The sequence below is a fragment of the Saccostrea echinata genome, unplaced genomic scaffold (genome assembly GCF_033153115.1).
Source record: "Saccostrea echinata isolate AGI-Se365-2 ecotype Australia unplaced genomic scaffold, CSIRO_AGI_Sech_v1 ptg000033l, whole genome shotgun sequence".
Taxonomy (NCBI): Eukaryota; Metazoa; Mollusca; class Bivalvia; order Ostreida; family Ostreidae; genus Saccostrea; species Saccostrea echinata.
The window spans coordinates 4,140,197-4,165,645 of NW_026889782.1; the positions used below are offsets into that span (position 1 = coordinate 4,140,197).

Genomic DNA, 25,449 nt, shown 5'->3' on the forward strand with positions numbered 1-25,449 from the left:
GTTTGCGTTGGCTCTTGCAGCGGTGACCTGCTGGCTTTCAGCCCGAGAAGTCGTTGCAGGTAAATGTAACTTAAATTAGCACTTCTTGTTCATTTTCCTAATGATATTGAGTCGTTGAAGGCAATTTTAACTTATATTCACACTTCTTTTCTATTTTAGCCAAGCATATTGAGTCGTTGAAATTAATTGGAACTTAATTTCACACTCAATTCTATTTTTATTTAATCATACTTAGTCGCTGAAGGTAATGGTAACTGAAATTCAGACTTCTTTTTTATTTTTCAAATAATACCGAGACCTCTAAGGTAACGGAGATTAACTTCACTTAAAAAAATCCAATCGTACTGAGTCGTTAAGGTTAATGGAGACTTAATTTCAATTTTTAAAAGAAAAAAAAAGTTCGAATCGTCCCAAACATCAAAAATTCTGAGTCGTTGACGGTAAAGATACATATTTTCACTCTTTTATTCTACTTTTACAATCATACTGATCTAATATCACCTTGTATTTTAAGTGAATTATGCCACACAGTAAATGCAGTGCAACATCAATATTGCAAGTCATAGTTCTCTGACTTTACTTTGCTGTTCTGTTCACTATAAGCAGAACAGATTTTTTAATTATTAAAAATAAGTTGAAAACTAAACTTCCATTTCACCAGCCAAAAGAAATGTGAATGGCCTTTACCTATTTAAGACTATGTTAAATTTATGCTTGATAGAAGACTGTATCATGGTTATTTAATTTAGGGCGATTAGTAATATTTTGATGAAATGGTCGGTTAATACATCTTGATGCTTTATTAATGAAAAAAAAAATATTTTCAGGTTTTTCCCATGATGCTCGTCAGAGCTTTTATCTCGATCTGTTGGGTTTAGAGAAACAAGGAGATGCTGTTCAACCATTCGATGTGATGGAACGACGCAGTGAAGCACCAAAGGTAATTAAGGTTCATTGGCTCTTAAGTAAGAGAGATAACTCTCCCTGACTTAGATCAACAATAAAATACTCTCTTTGTTGAATTTGGAATGATGGAAATAGAAATACATGACCCGTAAGCAGGATTCATCATTTTTATCCCCTTCCAATTGCTTAATAATTTATACTTGTCTTGAATTAATTTATATGAAGCAGGTCAATAAATACATAAATATTATATTATCTACCTTTGCATCAGTAGTAAACCCTAAAAAAACTTCACCTCTGCAACCTTTTTGCATATTTTATTAAAGTCTGAATTAGAACCAAACTCGATTTTATGTAAATTGTTACTTTATCTTGCTTCAAGTAAATAGGAAGTGTTATAAGATCTTTAGTAGATTAAGACCTTTATTAGATTAATATTGACTATTATTTACTTTAAAAATGAAAAGCTTCAAATAAAATTTCTCTTCAAAATGTATTCAGAACGTAAGTATCTCCTTTGTTCCGTTTCAAGCTTGATCAAACACATTAAAGAACCATTTAAAACTTGAGTTGATGCATAAAATGTTAAGTAATTTGCAGCGCTGGATATTTATGTACACATTTTAGCACTTAGACACCCCCTCCAAGAAATCTAAGTATGTATTCTTAAGGTAGGTAGAATTTAACCTGTTTATGCGATTTAACTTTCACAAAAAATTAACGCGTGTTTTTGCGTTTTAAATTTTCAAAAAGTTTAAGGGAAATGAGAAACAATATAAGTTAAAGCTTTACTAAATTTGACTACTTACAATTGCTGTAATAATACAATTTTAAGAAGAAATACATAATAGTATGATGAGCATAACTATAAAAATCCTTAAAAATTTATAAGTAGTTAAATAATAAACTTACATTACTCTTCATAAGATGAAATTTGAAGTAATGAAAGGTGATAGATGGAAGCTCTAGCATTTATTTTATTTTAAACAAAATTTTATCTGAATCTTAAGAAAGCGATAAAAAAAAGCATAGACACTTAATGTTTTATACTTTGACATATCATTACTGACGGTTTATTGTAGATTCCTAAATACACGCAAGGAATTAATTATCGCTTTACTTCGCGAGAAACGCATTTAATTTCAAGTTGCTGAAATCCAAAAAAAAAAAATAAATAAATAATAAAATAAATAAATAAATATAATCAACCGTCCATATTGTTCTCACGATTTGACGTCAAGCAGCCATTTCCCAATAATAAGTACTCGCGAAGATAAGGAATCTACAGTACTGGTCAACTTAACTATAGTTAAGCATGTAATAATAAGCTTTCCTTTGGGGAGTTTGCATTAATTGCTAGTAAGAAAAATAATTTTATGGCACGTACTGGTATTTCAAGAACAGACTATTTTGTTTAAGGATGAAGATCTTTACGGACAAACTGTTGTTATAAACGGAAAAGAATACATGGTGGGCAACTCTCTCTCTCTCTTTCTCTCTCTCTCTCTCTATATATATAATTTTAATTTTCTTCTATTTTATTTTTCCAAAATAATTATAAACAAATTCAGGATGATGGTCTTAGGTAACTATTGTTTCGCTTTTTTGCCAAAAGAAAACGCAGACACAGTCCAATTTTTTTGAGGGGGGGGGGGGGTACACAAAAGATCGTCTATTCATTTAACTTATCTTTGATAAAGAACAAAATGTTTTCTCGTTTAATATATATTGTTTTCTTGTTTTTTAAGAAGAAGTTAAACATGTTTTGAGGCCAAAAAATTACATACACCAAAAATGTGGATACCGGCAATTGTTTTTGATAGAATTGCAACCTTTTGGAATATTGCTCAAATTTCTCCTATATACCTTGTTTTCAGAAGTTTATTAAAACGGCAATATATCGGGATGAGTTATATATCATTGAAGAACCTCTCGTCAAACCTAAACATTTGTGGACTTACATTAAGAACATATGTAATATATGTGTATTATTTCAGCCCAATATTACTCTTAGCCAAAACCCTATGGAACTGGAACTGAGGCAAACTAAAGGAAAAATGTTTGATATGCAGGTTACGTTTTTTTATCAGTCATACTTAATTTTTGTGATGATAAAATATCTTTTGCGTGATAATAATGAGCTCCTAGTCTTCTTATAAAATTCTTGTTACCTGGGGTACAGGATTCAGGATAAAGCTAAATTTGGTTAATATTTTACAGTTTATAGTGTAAAAAAATAAACTTTCTTCTTACTTAAGATAAACTGAAAAATAAGCTGAATAAAATTGATATCGATTAAAGAGACGTTGAGTTTCCAGACAAATTCAAGATATAGTCCTAAGACTCGTAATATTCATTTAACCGTCTGGTCTCTAGGACATCTCCTGCTTTTTTTTTCAACGCCCATGAATTAAGTTATCCTTTATAGTTGCATATTCTCCTCTAAAATCGTCCATTTGCAAACATAGGGGAGACATATTGGAAAAAGAAACTTTGAGGTCGATTTCATTTCGAAGTTGTGGCCGAATAACAAAGTCCCATATATCATCGAGCAAGGAACTTTTGGTAAGTTTACTTTGATTTATTTTGCAGGATCATATATAAGTTTTATATATATATATATATATATATATATAAATACTGATATTAAAAAAGAGGACACTGCAACTAGGGCTGGGACGATATATCGAGATATCGATAATATCGATTCAATGTGAGGATGATACGCATATCGATACGTATGAAGAAATATCGAAATATCGCCTAAAAAATTCTGACATATGTTTTTCTTTGTTTACTTAAGATTTTGGGTTTAATATATAAAATAAATATGCTTAATATAAATATAAATATGAAATGCATAATAATTAACACCACTGGTGTAAAATAATTAAGTTTTACAAAAGATATACAACTTCTTTGCATAAATTATTCTTATTTGTGAAGAAATGTTTTGTTCATTTCAATATAAAAAAAGAATTTATAACCAATTAAACATATCGTGATACATATCGTATCGTGGCTCAAATATCGGGATACGTATCGATATAGAAAAAGTTGTATCGTCCCAGCCCTAACTGCAACCAAGAATTCTTTTCTACGATAAAGTGTTACTAGTGTCATGTGTCTTATCTGGTATTTGTGTTCAACACTGTAGATACTGTGATCAAACAAAGTCTTTTTCTGACTTATCCGGATTAGATACCGAACTGTGAAGGTACTCACTTTTTTCGGAAAGGTTAAATTACTTGCAGTCAGCTTTAACTCAGGCGAACATAATATTCAGCCATACACAGAATCGGGGTATGGGTGTGAAGATGCAGAGGGCCTGCCCCATACTTTTTTGTGAATTGTAAAATGTTTGTCCCCCGCTTTCACTGAAAGTGGGGGGTATTAATTTGGGTCTGTCTGTCCGTCCGTCTGTATTTCTGTCTGTCTTTTATGCTTTCGTTTCCGCGAGATATCTGGAGAACCCTTTGAGCTTTTGCAATGAAATTTTGCATAGCAACTCCCTATGGCCTAAAGAAGAACCCTATTGATTTTGAGGCCAAAAGGTCAAAGGTCAAAGTCATAAATTGTCTGTTTTTACACTTTCGTTTCCACACGATATCTAGAGAATCCTTTGAGCTTTTGCAATGAAATTTTACATAACAACTCCCTGTGGCCTAAGGAAGACCTCTATTGATTTTGAGGTCAAAAAGTCAGAGTTCAAGGTCGTAAATTCATACATTCCGTGTGTGTAACACTTTCTTTTCCGGACGATATCTCAAGAAGCTTTTGAGTTTTGCGATGAAATTTTATTTCATAACTCCCTAGGGCCTTTCTCACCCCTCTTAAAGTGTCCCGCCAAGTTTTTTAATTATTATTTACATGTATTGTATTAAAAGTCGCATGGCACTATATTTAGCACAGGGGCATGTGGAGAGTTATTACGTATAATACAGGTTTTCTGCGGACATTATATTATTATTACATCTATTAGAACTGTTTAGTAAAGTCTAAATTAGACACCATGTATTGATTAAAATTTTGACAATATCGAACGTGAATATAAACAATATATGTGACTTACTGTTTGCATTTAATTTGCTCTATACTCAAGTGCCTCCGTGGTCTAGTGGTATGTTGCTCGCTTAGCAAGCGAGAGGCCCGGGTTCAATCCCCGGACGATTCTTTTTTTTTTTTTTTTTTTTTTGATTTACTAAATGAAACATGTGAAATGAAAAAGTTATGATGTCTGGCGTGTACAAACTCATCATTATTACAGTGTGATAAATATTCTGTAAATTAATAATAATCTTCTATACACATATTAAAGAATAAGCAATGAAATCTTTATATCCGTATTGGCATTTTTTTTTAAATTTGCGTCAATATACATGTATACATTTAATAATTCTACAAAAACAGGGGGCAGTGTGACCCCCCACCCCCACCCCCGAACTGCGCATGCTTTTCTTTTTTCCCTAAGCGGGGGTTACAAATTCTCTGAATTAGCTTGTTACTTTTGCCGCGGGTAATAGACCTCAACCCCTCCCTCCCCCTCCCAATAAAATATTTGAGTTTGGCTTTTTCCATACAAGTTGTCATTTTTTTTTCTTATAATGCCCTCTTTCAAAATTAATCCTATAAACGTGCCTGAAAATTATTTTCTTCCCTACATCGCACCTTAAAAAGATTTTAAATTTTCAAACTAAAAAAACTGATTATGTTTAATTTCACTCCTCGTTTCATTGCCTTTGGCTAGACTTCAGCAAATATAAACAATTAAGATGGTATGTATAGTTGAGTGAGATTGTATCATTATACAATAAAACATTTATTGCTGGGGGTTATTTTTTTGAGTCAATACCATGATTTAGCCACCGTCGAATGACAACATCCCCCCCCCCCCCGGGCGTGGTGAATATTGTACTTCTGAGGTGGCTAAATAATCGAATTTACTGAGAAATCATATTAAGAACAGAATGAGCAAATATTACGCAGTTGCAAAATTCCCATGCATTACATGTAATTGTTAGTCTGTTTGAAAATATCAAACGCATACGTTCACGTAGTTGTTTTTAGGAATGTAGAATTTTCACAAAATTTATGTTTAGATAAAATGTAGAATTGTAGAATGTATACATTGTAGAATAGTGTTCCGATTTTAACTAATTATAAAGGCCTTTTGCACGTTTAGTATAAGAAGTTCTATACTAGCCAGTAGGTATGTTTTTTAACCAGGAGACAACTACGCAAAAGCCAAGACGTTAATCGAGGAGGCGGCGAAGCAGTTTAATGACTACACCTGTGTGAACTGGGTAACTAGAACATCAGAGGATCATTACGTCAGATTCGTCGGAAATGAAGCCGGGTATAAATTGTCTCTATATCCCAGATTCCTTCTATCAAATAACATACTGCATGATGACTTTTCTGTCTCCATTATGACTTAAAGCTGAACACGACTCGTAAAAAGGCATACGCCATATTCGATTATACTATCTACGATATCAGCAACGGTATATACCCTTCGCATTCGTTACACCTGACTGCTTTATTGTTACGGGTATCAGCGTGGAATGGCGACACATGTTCATGCTGGTTATTTTACATTGCCTTTGTCTATTTATTTTATTGCAGCTATGTGTATTTGTGTTTGTTTGTATACTGCATTGACCTGTGCTACTGTTGTAAGTTTCTTTGGTATCTTACTCTCCTGGCGCATAAGTACACAGTTACCTATTGTCGCTACCGAGTGCTGTGTAGCATATGTCCGTCTGCACCGGTGACAACTGATTACAATGAACAGTGACTAAGTGAGTTGCTTATATAGGGGCTCTCAGATATAGCCAGTGAATAATCAAATATGGCGGACAAATTCCTTTTACGAATCGTGTTCAGCTTTAATTATTTTCTTTCTTTTTCCGTATCCGTTTTATTTATCAAATTTGCTCTGACCATAGATATTTTGCTTTTAAAGTTTTTTTGTAGAAAAAAAACTTCGTTATCAAATAATATGGAGGTCTTTTCCCATCACGAGTTATATAATTACATATACATAACCAGGCTTTGACGCTCTTTTCACTATTTATTCCTCATGTCCTATATATCAAACGCATACGTTCACGTAGTTATTTTTAGGAATGTAGAATTTCATGAAATTTATGTTTAGATAAAATCGCGTTTGCATACTGCATTGTTTTACAGATGCTACACCACAGTTGGTTACAATATGTTTTCATACAGAAAAAAGGTCAATTTCGCCCCTGGATGTTTAGAGGTAATATTTATATAAGTTAAAGTATATGGTCGTAATGTATTATGTGTGAAATAAAATAAGGAGATAACGAACATTTTTGGACATTTAAATTTTCCAAAGACAAAATTGATGTAAATGCTTCAAGGCACATAAAAAGAATGAAAATTTGCTAATTCAAAATAATTTTTCAACCTGTGATATGACAGATAGAGTCAGTAATCCATGAAATGTATCATGTTGTCGGCGGGACTCATGAAGTGCAGCGATTGGACAGGTCGGATCACGTAAACATCCTATGGAAAAAAATCAAAGGTTTTCTGATGGATCAATTCATTGTCGATAAAGCTACCAGAGACAGATTCCCGTACGACTATCATTCTGTCATGCAGTATAGATTGAGTGTGAGAAAACAAATTTTTTTTTTAAACTGAATTTAATTTTAAGACATAATTTTCTTACCAGCAGCAGTCTGTCATTTACTTGAAAAGAAAAGTCGTTAAAGCACTATCAGAAATGTTCTGAAAAGCATTTTAACCTTTTGTCAAAGTTATATTATGTCACTGATTGCTAAGAACATAAATGAGTCTCTGTAGAAAAGAGTTGTGTATGCAAGAAAATTGTATTATTTATAAGAAAATGAATAAAAGTTCATTTATCATCAAATGAGTGAAATGTTTATTAAATGGACATGATAAGCTAGGAAGAAGGTAAACTTCATTTACATTCACGTCAACTACACCAATTTAGTACGATTTACATTTTTCTCCTTTTCTCAGACATTTCCTCAGTATCCGAATGAAAACACCATTGCACTGCCCGATCCCGATTTGAATTATTTGGCACTGGTACCCAAGAAAGGTTTCTCTTTTCTGGACATAGCGGAAATAAATGACGCCTACCAATGCACAGGTTTGAATTCAAAATCCCAGTTTATTTCCAGTGATTTTGAGGAGGAAAAAACTTGAAATTATATCTCCTATTTAGCGTTTTGCTATAATTATGACTATTTACAAGCATCTTTATCTTGCAAAAAATATTTAATGAATGAAATATATGCATTTATTATTTCTTTCCTATTATTCATTAACATTTATTGGATCATGCATTCATATATCTTTCCTCACTCCAACCCTTTCAAATTTTACAATTTTATGATCTTTCATGTATACAGAGAGTTGTACAATTAAATGCCATAATGGCGGGTTTCCTACCAAGCCCGTGGGGGCCGGTTGTAAATGTCATTGTCCGTCAGGACTTACAGGAGCGGACTGTACAGGGGTGGAGAACAGCCAAAGTAAGTGAGAACAAGGTTGTTTGACTTTATAAAAGAGAGATAATTCTCGCTCGCATATATGTCTATTACTACTTTCTGAACTACCTCATGTCAAATGTTGCCTCGTATGATATGCTTAAATTGTAGGCAAGTGAATAATAGATTTCACTTGTTTATAATATTTACATGCATAAAAGGAACATTTTCTGTGAATAGAGGGATGGCATACAGTGTATGTTGACTTAATACCAAATCTCCTTCGAAAAGTAGAATGACACTACTATTTCGCGTCTGTAATGTTCATGTAGGAAATCCAACTTTTATTTTAAAGAATAAGGAGAAATCAAGCAATAAAGGAAATTTAGCGTGGTTTGATTTTTTTAAATAGATTGTGGTGAAGTTATTCACTTACACACCGGAAGTGATCGGACAATAAAGATAAGTAATTATCAACAGGGAAGAGAGTGTACGTGGATAATAATGGTAAGGCTTTTTAAAATGTAGCGCAATTTGATTTAATCAAAGTACTGAAAATACTGAATCGAGGTGACGAATATAGTGCAACTTGATACAGAAAATTGTAGAAACGCATTTATTTTGTTTAGTAGTAGTAATTATAGTTATAAATTTATTGTCGGATTGTGTATACATGTATTGTGCAAAAAAAAAACAAAACAAAAAAACAACAAAAAACAAAACAAAAAAAGCTTTATGCTCTTTAACCTACTGGTATCATAAAACAATTTAAGCTTACGTAAAATATACATATACATATAAGACAAAAACACCTTTTAACTTACACGCGCATATACCTATAGACAGAAACCCATACAGAACACACGCATTGGACACGTAAAAACAAGCAAAACACTTATAAACACATAAAAGTTCGAAAAAGGCACAACATAAGATTGATTGATTGATTGTATGTTGTTTTATGTCATAAGAACATACACATATGTACAGATATAAACAACAAATGTCTTTTACACATGAAGGGGGAAAGGGGTCAAGACAGCACTATTATAGTAAAAGTAAAAACTTTTATAACAATGTAAATTCCAACTATAATTTCTTTATACTTCAAAAGTCAGACATAACTCCAAGTTACAACATACAATTTTCATTTGATTTTTCATGTTAATCCACCGAAAACATAAATGCTAAAAATGCATTAGATTTGGTGCACCAGATTTTAAAAATTCAAATCATAGAGATATGTACTTTAGTACTGTAATTGAAAAAAACATGATATAAAAATAAGAAATTTTTCGATATTGGATAACTTCTTTTATATATGTATAACTTTATCACCTGCTCAAGAGCATGTTATAAATAAAAACAATGTCACAAACGAGGCTAGCTACTGATAAATTAGTTGATGATACAAAGATATCAAGTATCTTGTTAAAAGTCAACATTTGCTAATTCTGTTATCAATACAATGACTTTGTTTGCGAATACAATCTGTCGTTTACTCGAATGCCGACTGTCAGTATCATACTGAATTTTCTATGGATTTTTTTTCCCATTATGACAAGGAGCACACGGCGGGCATGACCGGTCGACAGAGGATGCTTACTCCTCTGTGGCACCCTATCTTACACCAAGGTCACTGTTTTCTCTACTCAAAATTTGTAATGTTTAATTGGACGTTTGAGCTTGATTACTGTTCTTTATCATTTCTGTTATTGACAAAGGATACTCGATATGAAGAATATCCTTTACAGTAAATAAGGGGAGAATCACTCTTCCTTGGGTATATTGAAATAAATACAAAATGAAGACGTAAGACTTTGTTAAACAGGGAAATCCTGGCTCAAGAATACGTGCCATCGTAACGTTTATGTCGCTGCCGTACAAACAAGATAAAAAAACGTGTGAACATTGGTTAGAGTTCCGGGACTACCACATTGGAACTCCAGGAAAAAAGTAAGAAACATTTGAAAGTTACTGTTCGTGTAGTTGAGGCTAAATATTTTACCGATATATTGGTGTCATATACTCTCTTTCAACGTCCAACAACAAGTATATGATAAATTTTAATTATTAACAAAAAATGAATATTGTAATTTTTTTTATCATAAACTTGTACTAGTTAATCATAGCATTCAACGATGTGTTTGAAATTAAATTTCTCAAAGATCCTTAAAGCAAAATCATTAATGTATTATAGAACAATTACAAATTTATGAACGATTTATTTGGACTTGACAATTATTATTTAATGAAAATTTCAAATTTAATTATACAGACAACATAATATAAAATTTGAACAGAAACAGTATGACAAAAAATAATTTGAAACACAAATATTTGTTGGAGATGGTACTGAGATGTTTTCCTCCAAATAATTCTCTCTCTCAAAAACTTTTTTTTTGTTGAAAATGATGTGTACGCAATTGCGTATAGGCAGCTACGCGCGTGTACAATAAGCCTACCTGAACAATAAAAATTATTTAAATCTTAAAATATCTTCTACATTTAAGTACAGAACTAAACCAAGGAAGCCAAAAATTAGCTTAATGGTTTATACAATAGTAAATACTTCTTCGGTGAAAAATTGTTTTCTACCGTTTTTCTAAGGTTGTGTGGCAGCATTCAGGAAGCGAGTGACATGAAGTCATACAAAAAATATTTGGTTGGGAATCCAGCGATGATGATGATGAGATTCAATACAAAGAACCAGATTTCTTCTACCGCAGGCAGATACGTCACAGTAAACGTGAAGGCTTTGGCGTCAGGTAGGTTTTACATTTGGCGTCAAGCAGGTTCACATTTGATAACCTGTGTTTGTATCACTTGAAATGATGTTAACAAATTTATTATTTCAAAATATGAATTTGGAAAAAAAAATTGAAAAGAGAGTAATGTTTAATTTTGAAAAATAATTTAAATTATTATGAATGAATTAGCAGCTAGCATTTCAAACTTTTTTTTCCAAGACAATTTGGCTCAGTACTGTTGTTTCAATGAACTGTTCTCTTTAAACCAAAAATTCCTAATTAAGTAGAATTCCACTACAACAGGTAAAAATAACAAATATTGAAATGCAATGTACATACTTTCCCCTTAATACATGTATCACAACGAATATCAATTATACCAGAAGTCGAAATAATCAATACAAATAACCTGACAACTTTAGAGATGAAATGAGGAGCCATTGAGTAATATACATCCCCGGTTATAGCCGCCAGGAACCCTTTGTCGGATGCGAATTACAATTCTTATTGAAAAAACCTTAGTCTATTCCAAAAGTTTGTATTTGCAATCAAGGTCATTTAATCGACCGCAGGGTATGCACAATGTTAATGCAAAACTGTTGATACACTTGTAACGTCGACTTAATTGTCAGTAGCCTCTCTCGGTTTAAACTTTTTTGTAATCATTACATTCTCTTTCGTATGGAATCAACTTAGAGACATAAACACCATATACTGGTGATAATGCTATTTATACTGAAACGCAAAAGAAACGCTACAAGCAGTAATCTACAAATATTTGAATTTTTTATCTAATGATTTTCAAAAATGAATACAGTAAGGTTTAACTCGATTTAAAAACATCAGAGATTTGATAAAAATGTTAAATAATTATCTTTTAACTTTAGAAAGGAACTCATGACTGTTAACCCCCCACCCCCACCCCGGCTATTCAATAACAGCTTGCAAGACTGCCATACACAACAATTGCAGCTTGATTTCTACGATGCAATAGGTTCATCAATCTCGAGCTCTGAGCGAAAGAAATATTCTTTGCCATTTTTTAAATGTCTGTTTTTAAGAGGACGAGGTCGAATTTCCTCTAGCCTTGCGCAGTGTAGTAACCCTTGGACTTCTGGTCCAAGGACTGTTATTCGTGCTAATGATACGTAAAAGCCTCTTGAGGCGTGATGTATAACATATTTGCATCTCTAACTCTCCTTCACCTATATTTTGAGATTTTCAGCTAGAGCAATGGAAATTGCGTACTTGTCATTTCCAGGAAATCTTGGCATAGGTTATGGAAAAGAAAGGATAATTTATTTTTCGGAATATTGCTGAATTACTTATGATGAACAGATACAAATCATTAAAACTAGGGATGTCAATTTTGTCAATAATTCATATTCGAATATTCAATGAAAGTATTCGAATATATTCGAATATTCGATAAAATAAATAAAATCTGTTTTATTTTAAATATGCATCATCCTATTCACATGAAAGGTTTAGCGTAGGTATACTTATATTGGAAGAAAAACGGTACGAGGACTTTTGTAGGTGTACAATAAGAAATTCCATTTGATATTTGCCAATGTTTGAAATAAATTAAATAATTGATTTAAATGTAGAAAAGTATAATTTTAACAAATGAAACATGTGTATTTATAGTAGCTCCAACTGAGGAACCAGTTGTCTTACAAAAGACAAGATAGTCGTAACGGTATACTGTTCAGATTTCAATACGTGTAATAAATTACAATTATCTGGCTAATAAGAGATATGATTATAATCTTTGATACAATGTAAACAAATATTTCCATAGACAATTTTTCTAGGTAATTAATTAATTTCCCGATAATGAATATAAAATTCAGGATTATGTACAACCCGAGATAATCAAGTAATTTACACATTTATCTGAAATTAAGCCCTTTACAATTTAATTACAGATTAATTCTATCGGACATTCATTCAATGATCAATTAATTTTATTTTGATAAGTATATATACTTTTCACGCCTTTAAAACATTCTAAGATTTCATTTTGTTGTCCTCGATTCTAGATCCGATCGTATCTAATAAAAACTATATATGAAAGTACGTTTTGTATTATACATACAGCATTATTGCACAATTCTTTAACACCTTACTCAAAACAAAATACATATAGTTTAGTAGATCTATAAGATAAGAAAGTAGTGAAAGAAATCAGTCGATCGAAATTGATCGCTAGTAAATTAAATAGGGATAATTCCAGCACTGTTCTAATCAAATTTTATTAATCACAGTACTTCTTTTTTATGAAATCTGAAAAACACCGAATATTCGAATCTTAAATTCATATTCGAATATCAATTCATCGAATGAATATTCGAATGTTCGAATATTCGTTGCCATCCCTAATTAAAACCCCATATTATTGCCAAATGTTTTGTTAAACATGCAATTTTTGATTTCTGTGAAGCGGACTCAAACTTAACTTCCGGTAATAGTATGAAAATCTTTCAACCGTTAAATTACCGATTTTTACTTTTAAGATACAAAATTATATCCTATATATAATATTTTCCCCTAAAATAGGATGTTGCGTTTCTTTCGCGTTTCAGTATGTCTATAGATCATTAATAAAGCTGATGTCCAATAGAAAAACTGAGGTTGTCACCTTCAATATAAAGTGCACTTGCAATCGGTCGAAAAAATGTTCTTTTTATATAATTTAAACTTTATACATTTATTGACGGGAGCCGAGAGCAAAATGTGTTTTGTTGAACCTAAGAAGCAAAGTTTTTGCACGAGATCGTAAGGCATAAGATAACAGTTTGGATCGAAGGGTCGACAAAATTTATTTTTTGAGAACCCTGTCAATAAATGTGTTAAACATTTATATTGGAAGCATTGGAAATATTTAGATCAATTAAAAAAGATTGAAAATTTGCACATTTTAGCATATATATATGTAGTTCTTAAATGGACACCGAAATCGGTTTGTAAGCAGAAAACCATCCCTTTACAGCAAGTTTTTTGAAGAACTCCAGCTGGAGTTAACATCAGCCTAGGTAGAATAGACAAATATGAAACAAGCAAGTCATATCAGCACAAAACTATTGATTTCCTTGGATGTCTAATTTAGTTTTAAAATTCAGTTCAGTTAAACGCAATTTTTTTATCCTTCAGGATGAAAAACATATATAACACGACCCATGATAAATCAAATATAAAGGATTATGGGTTTAAACTTAACGAAGGAATAAAATTTCTTTTACTTTGATCAGATTGTGTTTCTTCCCCATGTAAAAATGGCGCCGAGTGCCAGGAAGATCCCGTTGAAATGTCATACGAATGCTACTGTGAAAATGGTTTCTCGGGAAGAAATTGCGAAGAATTTGCAGGTAAATTTCTGTAACAACACCCCCCTCCATTACGTCATCCAAGTAACTCAGATATTCTATTACTTTTTGTCCGCTGTAATGCGTCGTCCGCATAACAACAGAATTTGTTTTCAAGCATAATTTTGCACAAAGTATGCAGATTCCAAATCATATATAAAGCATTATTATTGTAAACAAGGTATAAAGCATGTTGATTATGCAACAAAGATACTAGAAAAGAAATAACATATAAATAACATTTGGGTATTCACCTTTTGTTAGCTATATAACTTATTATTTTATAATGGTATTTTCAACCTTTTAAAGCTGAATTGTGGTATTTATTTATTTTAATAATCCTCTGCTATTCCTGTTGTATTGTTTCCAGACAATGGACATAACTTCTGTGATTTTTCCAAGGACTTAAAAACCTGCATTCTAAGTCAGGATATACAAGAATCGGACTTTATATGGACATTTGCAACAGTAAGATTCTAATTGATTTTGTGTTCCAGTCATTTCTTTATCAGATTGAATTCGAAAATTAACACGTACCTTCAGTGATATTTAAGTAGATAAGGCAATCCTTATAAACGTGTTTGTTTGCCCTCTCCCTACTGACTGGCTTAAAATGGCCGGACTCAAAAATGTTTTAACCTCCTGAAAGCAATTATTTTTTATGCATTCCGAAAAATAGATATTGAAAATTCAGCATTGATGTTGAAATTTCTGGGGAAAAAATTCTTCACCTTCCTACCGATTCTATTCTTCTATTCTGAATCGGGCGATGGTAAACTTAATTTACATTAAATTATTTTAAAGTTGGCCTTAAGTGGTTGTTTTATTGTTTCAGTACATCTGTCGTGACAGTGGTTGTAATACAGGGATTTATACACCTCAAAGTAGTGGGAACCAGTTTTTGACAATCGACCCAAATTACAAAAACAGTGCACTGTACCGGAAATCGTCAGTCCTCATAACAACCGCCAATTTTACAGGTTTACATTTCACAATATTTGTACTCTTATACACAAAGGTCAAAACTGTTAGAGCGAATTATTGTACAAGTTTTTACAAATTATTTCTGACATACTGTGAAATCAAAATCTTAGTCATGAACCTCAATAAAAAGACATTTTATAATATATTTTACCAGAATTGTACTGAAATATGAATTTCATATTTATTTGTAGTAATTTGTGTATTTTCATAAGATAGTTATATTGTTATTCAGAAAAAGATCGCTGTTTGACTTTCGATTACAACATGGGAACCTATTCAAGAGACAGCTCCCAGACCATGGTCAGAGTTTACAGGCAGGGGATTAACAGGGAGGGGGAACTCAGGGAATTACTCTGGGAAATTACTTCGCACACCAACTACAAATGGATGAAGGCCACAATTAGTATTCATAAAATGAAGAAATTAAAGGTAACATTTGTCGAAAGAGCTTAATGATTTAATGTTGACAATGCAAAAACCGTCCAGACAAATGGATGAAGGCCACAATTAGTATTCATAAAATGAAGAAATTAAAGGTAACATTTGTCGAAAGAGCTTAATGATTTAATGTTGACATTGCAAAAACCGTCCAGACAAATGGATGAAGGTCACAATTAGTATTCATAAAATGAAGAAATTAAAGGTAACATTTGTCGAAAGAGCTTAATGATTTAATGTTGACATTGCAAAAACCGTCCAGAGAGCTTGATTTTTGTATCTATACAACTCAAACCATACAGAGTGCTTAAGTACTGGGTCCTACGAATAATGCCGAAATTAAATGATCCAGTAAAACAACATGGTTCATCTTATACATTATCATGTTCATTTCATCACCATACCTTGATAAAGTGATTCAAATTAACTGTTGTCGATACTACTTAAATTGTTTCTGATGAATCGGTGCGCCTTGGTAAATAATCGGAGATTACTGGCGATATACTTTCTTGTAAGCCGGATAAAATCATGCGAAACACCAGGTGAGCTGAAAATCTTGATTTGTTGTTTACGTCCCATTTGAGAATTTTTCATTCATGTAGAGACGTTGGAAATCTTGATAGGTGGCTTCAATATGGCTTCCTTTGAGAGAAAAGTATCGTTTTTTCCCTTAGATTTAGAGTATGATCTGGCGAACTTATCATGATTTTAATAATGTTTTCTTCTTTAGTTAATGGTTTAGGATAAAACTACAGAATTTCTATAACAATATACTAGCCGACCCGCTTGATATTAAAGGGATCATAACCGTGTCGACTGAACTTTATCAAAATCTGTGTTAGCCATTTTATAAATATAATTAATGAATTGATAAAGACAATTAAAAAACAATGTAACAATAATTATTTTAATTGATGTTTAACTTGGCTGCACCCTATTTCATCATTCATTAAAAATTTCACGAATTTTGTTCATGAAAATTTCACTCTTTTTAAACATTAAAACCTCTTAGAGCCATTTTCTGGAAAAACACAGCCGTTGTATTTGTCTATTTTGGACAACAGACTAGTTGGTTTCAAGATAGTACCAGGAAAAATATATCGCAGTTGTGTTATGGCTGAAACATTTAAAACGTGGTTACAGTTTATAAACTTTAACCATTCTCCACGGAGAAGACAATATGAATAATTATTAACACATGTATACATCGATAATAAAAGCTGAGATTACAAGTATAATTTTAAATCAATGTGTAACAGACTTAAACTGTTTCATACTTAGTGCTAATAACTTTTCATATCATACTTTATTATTATTATTTTTTGAAGTAAGAAAAACAGAGAAGCCAATAAACTGCCGGTGTTCAAAGAATGATGAGTCATATTTTTTTTTATGAAAAGGCTTTTTTTAGTTCAGAAAGGTAGGAAGGCATTAATGTTTGTTCAGACAACTATAGAATGTATCCGTTTATGACGGAAATCATGCAGTCTTACATCAATAATTGAGTGTCTTCTTTTTAGATTGTATTAGAGGCTTTTATGGGTTCCCAGGAACTTGGAATTGACAATATGCTTCTTCGCCCAGGCTTGTGTAAGTCTCCGAAACGGTTGGTAATGGAACATGCATTGGTATTATACATGTACTGAAAACGCATCGAAATTTATTGATTTTTGTTTAACGCCGATTCGGTAGTATTTCAGCCATATTTTGAATTGAGAGTTCAATAACTTTGTAGGTTCTGAAACTGTCTGTAACCCAAATCCTTGTATCAATGGCGGCACCTGTCAATCAAAAGGAAGTCCAGCCACGCATTACTCCTGCACATGCCCAACCGGATACACAGGAATAAATTGCGAAAGTAAGAGAAAATTGACTTTACCAGTCTTTGAAGTTTTGTTGTTGTAAAACAGCGAAATGTTGATACAAGGCTTAAATACTGCTTCTAATTACAGTTTTCATGAAAAATATTAATTTCTTTGTCTGAAGGGCCAAAAAATAAAAATAATAAGTAATTGTAAATTATCTACATCGTACATATATAAGTTTGTTAAAGAACTTATGTCATGGTTTTAAAATTATAGCAAACTATGAATTCATTTATTTCTGGCTTGCATGTTTTCGAATTAAAGAGAAAAGTTCGATATTGAAATATTATGTTTCAATGAAGTCATCACGGTGCATTATTGAGTGTTCATTTTTTAACGGGTACACGACTGTTCTCTGCGATCACTACATTTATCTAGCTTTATTAGCTCACCGGAGCTGAAAGCCCAAGTGAACTTTTCTGATCACATTTTGTTTGCCGTCCGCCTGTCTGTCTGTCTGTAAACTTTTAAAATTTTCGACTTCTTCAGAGCCACTGAGCCAATTTCAGCCAAACTTGCTTCAAAGCATCCTTAGATAAAGGGGACTCAAATTTGTTCAAATGAAGGGTCACGTCCTATTTCAAGGGGAGATTATTAAGAATAAGTGAAAATTTGATGGCATCATTTAAAAATCTTCTTCTCAAGAAGCCAGAAAAGATTAAACTTGTTTGAAACCTTTATTATGTAGTGTAGATTCAAATTTATTCAAATCATGACCTGTGGGGTGGGGCAGGGCAAGAATAGGGGATCAAAATTGTGCAACTTCATTGATTTTACGTCCATAAGAAGACTTTTTTTTACGAATAAGAACGTCACCATATACTGGTATAAGGCTTCAGTGTTAGACCTTTACTTATCACTCATGGGATTGCTGAAAAAGAAAGTTATCTTCACTTCCAGTGCCGGACGTGTGGCGTTGAAACAGTCACTTTGTTAACCTCTTAGGTTTGTCGCGGGTTCGGGAATAAGAATCGGACCCCACTCCCCCCGATCTGGAAACGAGGCTACTACATGGCTGCCGCTATTGGTCATTTTTAGTTAGATGTATATGTTTATTTAAAACGTATATGCAGTAGCGAAGAAAGTAAATATATGTTTGCTGTTCGTTAAACAATATTATTTTGCTAAAAATGACTTGTGCAATGAAAATGTTTGATTTTTTTTCTCTAGAACATACAGCCTGTCATCTAAATCCATGTAGATATGGTGGGACGTGCACAGCAACAGGAAGTGGCTCCGGCTTCCTGTGTCACTGTCCTTCTGGGTTCTCTGGAGACAAATGTGAAAGTAAATAAACAAAAGTGAAAGTAAAAAGAGAAATGAACTTACATAATTAAGATATGAAGATCGAAAACAAGTAAGAGGAGTTCATTTTAAGATATTTATAGAACATGTTATAAATGATGACAGCTTATTCTCTATTAATGTATTTCATATGAAGGCGGATACCAAGCTCAAAGATTATATTCCTAGCTTTCAAAATAGTTACAGGTAAGATAAAGCTACGAAACAAATGTGATATAGTTATAAGTTTTTGCTTTTATTTTTAAAGATAAAAAGGTAGATCCTTGCTTGTCTGACCCGTGTAAAAATAATGGCATTTGTAAAGCTGCGCAAGCGTGGGACGGTGTTACATTTACATGTTCCTGTCAAACCGGTTATATCGGAGACACGTGTGAAGGTAAGTATGATAAATATATTAACACAATAATACAGTACACAAATTTATATAACGTCAGTTTTATCTGAACTTTTTGTGGAAGTTATAGCAGTTGATTAAATAGAGATTTGACTGAGTCCAACAAAGCCTTCCTACCAACGGATTTAAAACTGTTCATATTTTTTACGTTACTTTAAGAGAATGTCATTAATTTTAACCAATATTTTATTTCATTGTTTTAAAATTCATGCTCTCTGCATGGATTTTTAAAAAAGAAAATTGTATGCAGTTCGTGCAGGTGCAACTTTCTTTGAATAATTTCAAATCATGGTTTGTGGACCTCGTTTGGGGCTAATTAAAAGATATATGAAACGCTGGGAGACGATCTTAAAATTAAATTTTATGCAAACAGCTACATGTACATGTATGTATATTTGCTTGAATTCAATTTTCTGTTTAAATTAAGGATCCTATGGTAAGTATGGGGTAACAAGTAAAATTTACAAAAGAACCATAGAACACTTTAATCATTAAAGATAAAGTAAACCTATTACAAGAAGTAAGTTTGGTAACGTCGTGACACTGCGAAGCTACCATTGAGCAACCTTGGATTTTTTAAGTGAATTGGGCAGTTATTTATCTTGAAGAAAATCTCTGATGAACTTGGTTAAGGTTAACCAATAGGCCTTTTATTCAGTAAGTTTGTTTTTATCGATAATTAATGCAAGTATTATCTAGTAAATTTGAAAGGAAAACCTTGATCGACAGTTCTCTTTTCTAAAATATAATAATTTTTTTTTACAATTATTGACGTTTTTGAGCAATGGAATTGTGAACATTATATACTGGATAAAAACGAAAAATTATCATGTTATCATGTACCACTATCATGAATTTGTAACTAAAACCGCTCGAGGTACATCAAACAATTTTACAAATTTAATTAGCACAATCTTTTCTAACTAAACAATAAATTATAAATCATAATTAGTATTTTGTGAAAATTTGTTAACGTTTTACAAAGCAATTTGGTATGTCAAGGGGCAACCTCAAACATGACAGATTTTCTACTTCTGTGTAACTGAGAAATATATATTTCAGTTGTTATATTGAAAAATAAAATTTCTCGTCGCACATTTTGTTTTAATCAGTTTAAATTTCTTTTGGTTTTAGAAATATAATGTGAACAAAATCTCGTAATGGGACCAGCCCCCGTTTAGTATTGGCTCGCGCCTTCCGGGCTCTTGCCAAAAGCAAACAATCGGGCTGATTTTTAGAGTGTTAGCTTTCTACGATATAAATCAAGGACTCGTTCAAACAAATTAGTCAATACATAAACATTTATTCATATTCTCTTTATATGAAAGGAATGGAGGCAGACATACCTACATCCCTATATAATAGGATAAAACTTTAATTGAAATTTATTAGTCTTCTATAACCTCGTTCTTTCTGCAACTTGAAGGGTATTCCTGTACTTTCGAGACTGAAAAACATTGTTTCCTGACACAGGAGTACGGGCCCCTGCAGTGGGAACGACACGAGGTATTTTACGTACAGTTATGATAATCTTCTATATCTTCTTTTGTTACCGTTTGTAGTTCTCTTGTATCCATTAGTACTGTGAGCTTTTTATAGATTGCGTTAGTTCAAAGCAAGATCCTTTATTGTCGGAGCATTGGAAATATTTCAGCTGAAGTTTTGATAATATGGCTGTAATATTTTAGTAAAAAACAGTAAGGTAATTTTTTGATTTTTTCATATCGAAGAGTAATAGTTAAACAAGAGGCCAATGGGCCACAACGCTCACCTGAGTCAATATGGCCCTGCTGTTCTTTGTTAGCAGATTTCTTCTCCTACATATTCATAGGAGAGAGTGCTTCTATATCAATATGACTAATCATGGCTTTGCTGTTCTTGAGAACAAGATTTTTAAAGATATTTCCTATATATGTTCTTTTGTAAAATTTTGATCCCCCATTGTGGCCCACCCTTCCTCGGGGGGTCATTGATTTGAACAAACTTGAATCTACACTATGTAATAAAGGTTTCACATAATTATAAGTTTCAACTTTTTTTCAGCCTAGTGGTTCTTGAGAAGAAGATTTTTAAAAGATACCACCAAATTTTCACTAATTCTTACTTATCTCCCCTTGAAAGGGGACGTCACCCTTCATTTGAAAAAAAAAAACTTGAATCCCTTTTACCCAAGGATGCTTTGTAGCAAGATTGGTTGAAATTGACCCAGTAGTTCTGGAGAAGAAATCGAAAATGTGAAAAGTTTACAGACTGACGGACAGACAGACAGACGGACAACGGACAAAATTTGATCAGAAAAGCTCACTTGAGCTTTCAGCCCAGGTGAGCTAAAATTTTTTTTACAAGTATATTGTATATAGAATGCCCTGATCCTAAGTTACTCCATCGGCCTACGAAAAGCAAGCGTAGAAACTTCTTTAACCTGATTAAATATTTCACAGTATTAAATTTACGATTTTTATGTACATTTCCAGGGTCCCACTCCAAGCCCAAGTACGGGTCCGATGAAGGCAGCAGAGGGTCGGTTTTATCTTTATTTGGAAGCAACTGATGCAAAACCAAAGGTCGATTCAAGATTGTTTTTCATCCCAAACCATAAAAAAGGTTTGCTATTAGACACACTAACCAATATTTTCTTTATAATGCAGTTACACTTGTATCAGATATATCAAGTTCTGTTTCTAGAAAAAAAAATTACAATTGTTTAAAAAACAATACATGTAATTTATGTGGTCCATTATTAAAAAAGTTACAGCATATTCTTGTGTTCACCACGAAATACAAATTTATTGTAGATGAAATATATTGCCTACAAATGCACTATTCCTTGATTGGTAAGGACATAGGAGAACTAGCTGTATATGAGTATGACACCTTGAACTGGAAGTACAATGTTAAGGCCAGAAAAATCGGGCAGCAGCTAGCGGGAGAATGGCTGTACCTGGAAACGAATGTAAACCTCAACGCTCGTACCTACGTAAGGGGAAATTCATCCTTCACCATTCGGATTAAGTTTGCTCTCATTGTTTTTGTATTCAAAACCATTAGCTTGAGGAACCAAATATATAGATCTAAAGTAATGGTGAAAAAACATCTGTATAAAATTTAAAACACATTCATTTGCAAGTTCTCTCTTACCCATTGATACCCCTATGTAAAACGAATGTAAACCTCAATGCTCGTACCTACGTAAGCGAAAATTTATCCTTCACTATTCGGATTAATTTTGCTCTATTTCTTTTTGTATTCAAAACCATTAGCTTGAGGAACCAAATATATAGATCAAAGGTAATGGTGAAAAAACATCTGTATAAAATTTAAAACACATTCATTTGCAAGTTCTATCTTACCCAGTGACACCCCTATGCAAAGCATGGCCCTTTGAGATTGTCACTATATCAATATTATCTATAAGCAAATTTGTTGTGTATATCTCACCTAGTTCTCATTGATAATAAAGAAAAACTATACTGGGACAAAAATAAACTCATAAAAAGAATATATAACTAGAAACCTTGTTGCCATGGCAACAAGAAGGTCTTCCGTCTCTTCTCTGTCTTCGTTGAAGTTCATTCCTCACTAAACAACATGTTTATGTTGTGTATTCCCTGTAACACCTTCATACAAAAAAAAGTTCCTTTACCATGCGCTCGGCACTTTACCATTCTACCATACCTGAAAGTTTCAGGCTCCTACCTTTAACAGTTTCCGAGAACATTCACGGACTAGATTTTTAGTGGAAAAAATGAAAAATCGCAATAATTCCTGACCGGAAGTAAATTTTTCCCAACTTTTTCAATTTTTCAAAATGGCATGAGATAACACATAATTCCTGAAAATTTGGCTGAAAATTACTGAGTAGTTTTTGAGATATCGCGATTTGAAAAGGTCAAAAAAATAAAAATGAAAAATAAGAATAAGAAACAGTAGAATCACTATAAGGTCTTCCGTAAAGACGGAAGACCTTAATAAGAAACAGTAGAATCACTATAAGGTCTTCCGTAAAGACGGAAGACCTTAATTACTAAATCATCAGCCTGTTGGGAAAGTTTAAATCATTTGCAATAATTTCAAATAGAGGGGAAATGCTATCTTAAGGTTAAAACATTATTTTTATTTATTATTTTAAATTGATTTCCTTTAACAGTTGATAATTCAAGGGATGACAGGATCGGGTTACCGCGGAGACCTCGCCATAGACAACGTAAGGCTGTGGCCCTATCCATGCCCATAGGCTGTACAGCTGACCTGGATTTCTTAACTTCAGAGAATCTGAATTGAAAAAGTGTCCACATTTTTAGTTGTTTCTTTTTTTTTACGGACGGACAGAGTCTATGATTGAGAATTCAAGGATGTGTCCCTTAAAGAGAACTTATTAAAAATATGTGTAGCTAGCAAAAAAAATAATCCTTTGTGAGTTTAATGTAGAACTTGCTTCGTTAAGCTTTATTTTCAGTTTCTTTATAAATAATAATGTACATGCTTTTACAAAATTCATTTAGACCAAATGTATTAGACAATAAAATGTTTGCAAAAAACATTGTTTTCATAATTATCACATTTATCTGAAGCATTTATATGCATTCATAACATCTATTTAAAAAAATGTACAGTGATGGGCTCGTCCAATAGGCTGGTAAAAATATAATACAATGAAATAAATCTTCTTCAATGACAACCTTTGTTTAATTTGTATAGCTATTTTTATTATTGCGGACAAGGTATCTTACAACAAAAAATCAAACGAAGTTCACTTATTAAAGCAATATGAGCTGCATCTTTGATGTTGGAAATTTTTGTGACAAAATTGTAAGTTACAATTTCAATGACAGAAATAAAGAACAATTATAAACTTCTGTTGTTCATATCTGCGATGGATTGATTGATTGTATGTTGTTTAACATCCCTCTCGAGAATTTTTCACTCATATGGAGACGCCACCACTTGCCGGTGGAGAGCTGCAAATTTTGTTATATACTCGGCACTTACGGCCATTGAGCAGCGAGGGGTCTTTTTCGTGCCAGCACCTACTGCGACACGGGGCATCGGTTTATACGGTCTCATCCGAAGGACCGGTCTCCACATCCCACAGTGGGATTCGAACCCGCGACGAAAGGATCAACTCCTTACATCGCGACTCTAGAGCAGACGCTCTAACCACTGCGCCACGCGGGCGACTTATTTGCGATGGAAGAACTATTTATAAGCTTTGATTGAAGCAAAGTAACATTATTGTCATCCTGTACAATATTGATTTCTTATAAAATACTATACATTCCATTGTACAGAATCCTTTTCTTCTGAAAAAAAATTAATACTTTATTTTAGTCTAATTGATCATAAAGGTTTAAATTACATACAGATTTATCATAACAGCACATTTTAACAACAAAATAAAATTCTTAAAAATGCAGCTCATATTGCTTTAAACAAATAGCATAGTATGTTGGTCTACTACATGTTTATATTTCTTTAGTTGATCGAAAACGGGTTTAATGTCAACCGATGCAATATTAGATTAGTTGCAAAACATCAACTTTAAAAATAAATTTGTTTTGAAAACAAGAGGCCCATGGGCTACATCGCTGACCACATTGGCTAGGCAAAAGCACAAATCAGTTCAATATTGAAAAGATTACCGGGGGGGGGGGGAAGGGGGGACTTGAATTTTAAAGTACCTGATGATGCTTCCATGTCAATATTAAAAATCACTTTTGTTGCACTTGAGAACATTTTTTTTTTAATTTCCCATATATTCCTTTGTAAAAATTTGATTCCCCATAGTGGCTCCTTCCTATCCCAGGGGTCATCATTTGAACAAACTTGAATCTACACTATCTTGAGGATGTTTCCATATCAGTATGACTAAAAATAGCTTTTCTGTTCTTCATCAGAATTTTTTTTCTAAAGGTTATTGAGCCCCCACCTTTAAACCCCCCCAGGGGT

At 32.7% G+C, this 25,449-nt stretch overlaps 1 protein-coding gene across 3 annotated transcripts; it reads left to right on the forward strand.

Moving 5' to 3' along the window:
- The first annotated feature begins 8 nt into the window (after positions 1-8).
- Positions 9-24,173, forward strand: LOC133198953 (uncharacterized). 3 transcript variants are annotated; one of them, XM_061334852.1, is made up of 25 exons: positions 9-59; positions 828-940; positions 2,326-2,376; positions 2,904-2,978; positions 3,375-3,471; positions 6,133-6,262; positions 7,099-7,171; positions 7,357-7,551; positions 7,927-8,059; positions 8,322-8,444; positions 8,812-8,906; positions 10,231-10,355; positions 11,010-11,167; positions 14,404-14,520; positions 14,888-14,985; positions 15,353-15,497; positions 15,734-15,930; positions 17,460-17,529; positions 17,675-17,797; positions 18,975-19,091; positions 19,357-19,485; positions 20,930-21,009; positions 21,978-22,107; positions 22,299-22,480; positions 23,651-24,173. In XM_061334852.1, exons 2-25 carry the CDS (start codon positions 914-916, stop codon positions 23,735-23,737), a joined length of 2,757 nt encoding a protein of 918 aa, XP_061190836.1. In that variant the 5' UTR covers positions 9-59; positions 828-913; the 3' UTR covers positions 23,738-24,173. The 3 variants fall into 3 exon arrangements, 2 of the variants coding, with proteins under 2 accessions (XP_061190836.1, XP_061190837.1); XR_009722685.1 differs by lacking the exons at positions 20,930-21,009; positions 23,651-24,173 and having other exon boundaries at positions 22,299-22,384; XM_061334853.1 differs by lacking the exons at positions 2,326-2,376; positions 2,904-2,978.
- Positions 24,174-25,449: the final 1,276 nt, after the last annotated feature.

What these genes read in the sequence shown, in the direction of transcription:
- LOC133198953 (XM_061334852.1), top strand. Translation starts at nt 914, where the DNA reads ATGGAACGACGCAGTGAAGCACCAAAG. An exon ending in TGACGCCTACCAATGCACAG is followed by an intron (nt 8,060 to 8,321) that starts GTTTGAATTCAA and finishes TCATGTATACAG; the next exon opens with AGAGTTGTACAATTAAATGC. An exon ending in CTCTGGAGACAAATGTGAAA is followed by an intron (nt 19,092 to 19,356) that starts GTAAATAAACAA and finishes TTATTTTTAAAG; the next exon opens with ATAAAAAGGTAGATCCTTGC.